At 45.5% G+C, this 5,939-nt stretch overlaps 1 protein-coding gene across 1 annotated transcript in view; it reads right to left on the bottom strand.

Moving 5' to 3' along the window:
• The window catches only part of SLC35F4 (solute carrier family 35 member F4), a 23,899-nt gene that overhangs the window by 12,637 nt on the left and 5,323 nt on the right, over positions 1–5,939 (bottom strand). Inside the window, exon 3 of the mRNA XM_006026241.3 lies at positions 508–805. Coding sequence (XP_006026303.2) covers positions 508–805 — 298 coding nt within the window. The remainder of the gene's footprint in view (positions 1–507; positions 806–5,939) is intronic.

The raw sequence follows: 5,939 nt of genomic DNA, 5'->3' as shown, positions 1-5,939 counted from the left end.
TGCTGAACCCAACAACAAAAATCTATAAGAACTGATTAATCATTTATTTAAACATATATTAATAATCTATTCTCTCTTTAGAAGCTATTTAGGAAGGAGACTTTAATAGAAAGCTTGACCCTTACTCCATCTCATGACCCCAAGAGAAACCAAATGAATGTCTAAGAACAGGTATGTATTTGGGAGCCGTGTTGGTCTGAGACAAAAAGAAATGCACAAATCTAGAACTCTTGGTTCAGAGATGATACCTTTTATTAGACCAACGAGGAAATGGCAAAAAAATTAAAAAAAATCTTTTTCTGCAAGCTTTCGGGCTTGAGCCCAAAAGCCTTTGAGACCAAAAGCTTGCAGAAAAAGATTTTTTTTTTTGTAATTTCCTAGTTGGTCTAATAAAAAAGTATCATCTCTGAACCAAGAGTCTTAGATTTTTGCATTTAAGAAAAGGTTTGTCACTTGAGCCAGCAATTACTGAGCTATGCAAGGCAATATTACCACAATAAAGCATACCTGAACTTTTTGATTGGAGATTGCTTTTCCTGTGCCGTTGCAAGATGCCCAGAATAATAAATAGGGAAAAACATAATGTTCCAATTTGTTGAAAACCAAGTCATGAAAAATGGATAGTCAAAGTTCTTATATGTGATTTTCACAATCTGTGTGGTTCCAACCCAAGAAGACGAGACTGACAAGATGATCAGAAATCCCCAGACAATCTTCAGAAATGTAGATGTGCAAGATTGACACCGTGTCTGTGGCTTGTTTTCTTGGCTGTTGCTCTCAGGATGAGTTTGTGTCCCATCTTCTCCTGAAAATAAGGAAAAGGAGAGTTATATACATAATCAATCCACACCAAGGATTTGATCATTTTTCTCATAGTATTGATTTTCTTAGCACCCCTGGCTCCCTGACTGTAACACAATATACTAGGGGTGTGCGAAGTGGGCCCTATTCGATTTGGATTTGGCCTGAATCAGGGACAGTGATTCAATTTGTTAATTCGGATCACTGCCCCCCGTTCGATTTGGCCAAATCTGAATCTGAAGATGCGTTGCTGATTCAGAGAATCAGTGATTTGGCCATAGAGACAGCTTTAAATGTTTTTCTACATACCTTGAGGTACCAGCTCGGTGTGTAGCCACAGGAGTGCACGGGGGGCAGGGGCAGAAGGGGGGCACATGCTCAGTGACGAACCTAGAAGTGGACTGGAACTACTTCCAGTCCACTTCCAGGTCTGCTGCTGAGCACACTGGAGGCTCCCCCCCCCCACCCCCACACCTCTCCGGCTCAGCGATCGGCCATAGGGGGATCCCAGGTGCCCCCTCAGATCCAGGAGGCACCAGTCTCCGAGCCGGGGGGGCACAGGGGGGCAGCAGACCTGAAAGTGGACCGGAAGTGTTTCTGGTCCACTTCCGGGTCTTCTGCCGAGAGCGCTGGGGAGCCCCCTGAGCTACCATGGGACGCTCCATCTTCCTCAGCATCGCAGCATTCACGAGCTGCCTGCTACCTAGAGATATGTAGAAAAAACATTTAAAGCTGTGTCTATGTCCGAATCACCGAATCTTTCCAAATGTCTCTGAATCAATTCGGAGGGTTCTGATTCGATTTGGTGAGATTAAAGGGTCCTCTGATTTGATTCGGATTTGAAGATTCGGCCACCAAATCGGGCCGAATCTCCACCACATTAAATCAGGGACTGAAACTTTGCACAGGCGTACCGTATACCTCTCTCTCTAACTACCAAAAATAGAAAAGCTGCAAAGAAATATTTCAGGACAAATATGACAGTAGTTTTAAGGTGATGGAAACATAATACCAACACATTACAGTAAAGCAAGGTACCAAAACTATGGCTAAGCTCTTGCCCCTGTCTGGACCACCAGCCCTTCTCCTCTCTTTTGTTAATCCAGGTGTTCTGTATCCCTTGTTCGGAGCCAGCTGCGTTATAAAGTCAATGACTGTGCATGCTTGCACCATCCAAAGCTAGGTGAGCCTACAGGTTTGCAGTTTGGAACAAACCCTTACTATTCAGTATCTTCACTATAACTCAGGAACTACCTTCTTATTAGTAAGCTCAGGAGAGAAAAAAATAGCGTAGTCATTTTATTTTTTAAAAGTTCACTATGTAATCCAAGGTAATCGATTTCTTAATTCAGACTTGCCTTTTTATATCTTATTAGGTAACAATGGAAAAGCTGCAGAAACGTAGAACTGTGACAAGGGCAAATAAACTGCTATCTATAAACCAAAAAAGAAATTTGTATTTATCATCTCCTCCTCTAGTTGTTCTGAGCGCTTAAAAATAAGGAAAGAATTAGTATAGTTACCGTCTACCTTGCTCTAATGGGCCAGTAGTGAGCTCTACCTGTGTCACCTCATTCGAATGCACTGCAGTGGTTTTGGTAGGAGGAACACGGATAAATGTCAGTGCAACAACGTAGACTTGGACTTTACTGTTTTACTATCCAGGGGTCTGATCAGCAAAGGCTATTGCACCCCACAGGTATAGAGGCGTCCATTCAAGTTAATAGGGTTATGGACCAGCTGTGATGACTGGATAAGTATTACAACATAACATCAGGAGAGAAAAGAAAGCAGGTCCTGAAGACCTAAGCTTGACTTCCTTATTATGGAATGTTAATACTGCCTCAAAAGCAGCAACGGAAACTTAGTGGACCAACTTAATAGAACTACATCAGAGATGGATTTGATCTAGGGAGCAATTATTTTAATTGCATTAGAGACGGCATTATAAATCAAGAGCTTTATAATGATCTCTGTGTGGTTTCCTGAAGTAAGGTATAGTATTTTGCTGTTCTATTATTTGATAGTGAATAAGGATTTCATATAAAATTAGAGGTTTATTAAAAATAGGTAGAGGAGATTCAGAGAGTGCTTTGAAGAGACATTTAGTCGCTTTCACGTCTTGTTGGCTGATGAATGAAAACAAGGCTTTTCATGGCACTAATGACTGACACCTACTATTCAAATGGAAATTATAGTTTATTTGCAAACGAGAAATGCTTAAAAGAATGTTATGTAACATCCACTGTTGCAATTATTTGCAAAGCAGAGCTACCGTGCAATTAATCCTCCTTACTCCAATAGTACAGTAATGAAATAATGACAGAATGCTGAAACACCTTTGCATGTGCCCTATATTTTCCAATTACTGAATAACTATAATTATCATCACTGTGCACAGCACTGGCATTAGCATTTGATTTGGATTTTCTCATCTTAGATTTGGATGTCACCGAAAGATACAGATCTCTATACTCCTTGTGAGATCCTCCTTGGTTTCAAATGCTACATGAGCCTCAGTGTGACTAATATGATAATGGTGGAATTTTCAGAAGTGCCAAAGTGATGGAAGTAGCTTCTGTCGGTGGGATGTGCGCTCCTAAATCACTTGGGCGGTACTGAAAAACTCATCTGCAAATACACAGACCAAGACAAAGAACAAATTTTGAAGAATGAACCAAATTGCAGAGGTTGGGACTCCAAGTGCAATTATTCTATGCTAACAGGATGGAGGTCTTGTATAAAGTCTACTTGTATCAGCTGTGAGGTTACAGGATAGGCAATTATTTTGGCCGGAGGGCCACTTAGGGAATTTTAGTGAGCCGTTGTGGTCTAGGTGAGCCTTCCTCGCTCCCTCAACAGCTCACCAAAACTCCCTAAAGTAACTCCCAGGGTCATGCGGGAAGTAGATCGCGGCACTGACCTGGGCCCTGGCCCCATGCTGTCACTGCCCTGCAATCCCAGAGTCTCCATGAAGACCAGCCGGGACCCACACCGGCAGGGTGCACAGCCAGGTGGATGAGATGGGGCTGCGAGTGGGCAGGGAGCCGCGTACAGGAGCGGTATGGGTGGGCAGGACTGGGGATTGGCATTGCAGGGCAGTTACAATGCAGGGCCAGGGCCTGGGACAGAGCCATGATCTGCCCCTGCCCACACACCTGGCGCCCATTGCAAGGATGTGCGGGCAGCAGATTGTGGCTCTGCCCCAGCCCCAGTCTGTCACTGCCCTGTGATCCCAATCCCCAGCCCCACCTGCCTGTCTCACTCCCGGACAGGAAACAGAGTCCAGCTGCCGTGCCACCCCAGCCCAGCTGTGCACCCAGGGACAGTGGGATTAGTTGCGTGTGCCATGGCCTGGGCTGCCCCCCATGCCTGGGCTGGGGGGAGGGGGGGCAAGTGATCCACTGCAAGCCAGACAAAATGCCTTGGCGGGCCAGATCCGGCCCTGGAGCCATATTTTATTCACTTCTGGGTTATGGCCAGGCATGGATGGAGAACTCAAACCTAAATCCTGGAAGTGAAGGGAAGCTACCACAAAACATATCAAACACATCAGGCAGAGAAACCAGCAAATAACATTTTATCAACACCAAAAAGATACAGCTTCAATTTAAAGCTAATAAGTGATGCGGCAATCAACCAGTTATGGGTATGGACCCAAATTTGGGGAATCCTCAAGAACAAAGGGAAAGGGAAAGAAGTGCGGCCAGAGATCCCTGGCATTCGGAGGCACTGGCAGCCAGAAGTATCCAGGACTTCTGTCTCTAACTTGTCCCTGTTGTTAACACCATCTTCTCCTGGGATGCCATATTGGCAACGTAACAACAGAAGAGGGGGTTTGTAAAGGTGGAATGGCTAACTTATATCCTTCTCTTTTAACACATCACTGTCTGGCATCCATGCCCTAGAGACACAGAGGATAGCTGTAGCAGAAGCAGAGGATACCAGGCCTTCTTTCTGCATGTTCTCTATCTACGGCTATACCACCCCTGTGCAGACACATATTTGCTCAAAGGAATCCTCTTCAGGCTTCAGAGCTGCAGGAGGACGGCCCAGAATAGAAAGGGGATAGAAGCAGAAGTGAGAGGATGCACATTTCAAGGACAGTCAGGCACTCCAGATTCCCTAAGAGGACCAAAGTCTTCTCTTAAGAGAACTCAGGACTGATGCTAATTTTGGTTTTACACCCATATCTGCATATATGGAGCGACCTCAGATTTACACCGATGTAAATGAGATCAGAATCAGACCCCTTGGGCCTGAAGTAGGATGCTACTCCCAACCCCACTTCTTGTCTTAGCATCTTTCGTGTATTCTTCCAGGACTCCCAGCTGTTCTCTCTGTAGCTCCCTGTTGAGAGCTTTTTTCCCCCAGTCTGTACTCTCCTTCCACTGGACTCCCTCTGTTTATCCAGCTGTTGGTGATACTGAAATAGGCTGCCTCTTGCCCAGATTTAACAGTGGAGAAAAAGCAGAGGAGACTCATCTCCCACACTTTCAGTGTGGTTAGGAGATCCAGCCTGTCCCCCCTTTTCCGTTCCCTGACTGGTCTCCTCCTCCTCTTGCTAAAAGGATTCAGCCAGCAGACACACAGCCTTGCCTTAGGCCAGTGGCTCTACTTGATCCCCCCGCCCCCATCAACGGAGGATATCGATCTTCTCAGGAAGAGGCCAGAGGGCTCACCATACCTAGATGGTCACTTGAGCTACACTCCTGCAGTAAAGGGGAGGCTACTTTCATGCTGTTTGCCCTGATGTCTTCCTCAGCAGCTGACTGATGATTTGGCCTGGGATTGATGGTCTTCCCTAGATAGCCTTCCACCTCTTGCTCTTTCTCTTCCTCTTCTTCAGAACATCCATGGTATGAAGTGAGACTGCCAGTGGCTTTGAGAAGGAATAGAGCTGGCTTTAAGGGTCCCTGGGCTCTGGCCAGGCTGAAGCTGAGGAAACTCAACCACTTTGTAAGACTACCTGAGTGTTATCATGATTCATCCTTAAGGGTCTTCTGAGCCTACTGGGCTTAAGCCTCCAACTTCTCAGACACTAAAGTATGGGTTCCTATTAGGGACCAGGCCTCTTTTTTCCCCCATCCATGCTTCCTTCCCTCCAAACCCCAACGTGCAACAGACAAAGGAAGAGC

This window comes from Alligator sinensis, unplaced genomic scaffold, assembly GCF_000455745.1.
Source record: "Alligator sinensis unplaced genomic scaffold, ASM45574v1 scaffold708_1, whole genome shotgun sequence".
NCBI lineage: Eukaryota > Metazoa > Chordata > Crocodylia > Alligatoridae > Alligator > Alligator sinensis.
This window is presented reverse-complemented; position numbering and strand designations above follow the sequence as displayed.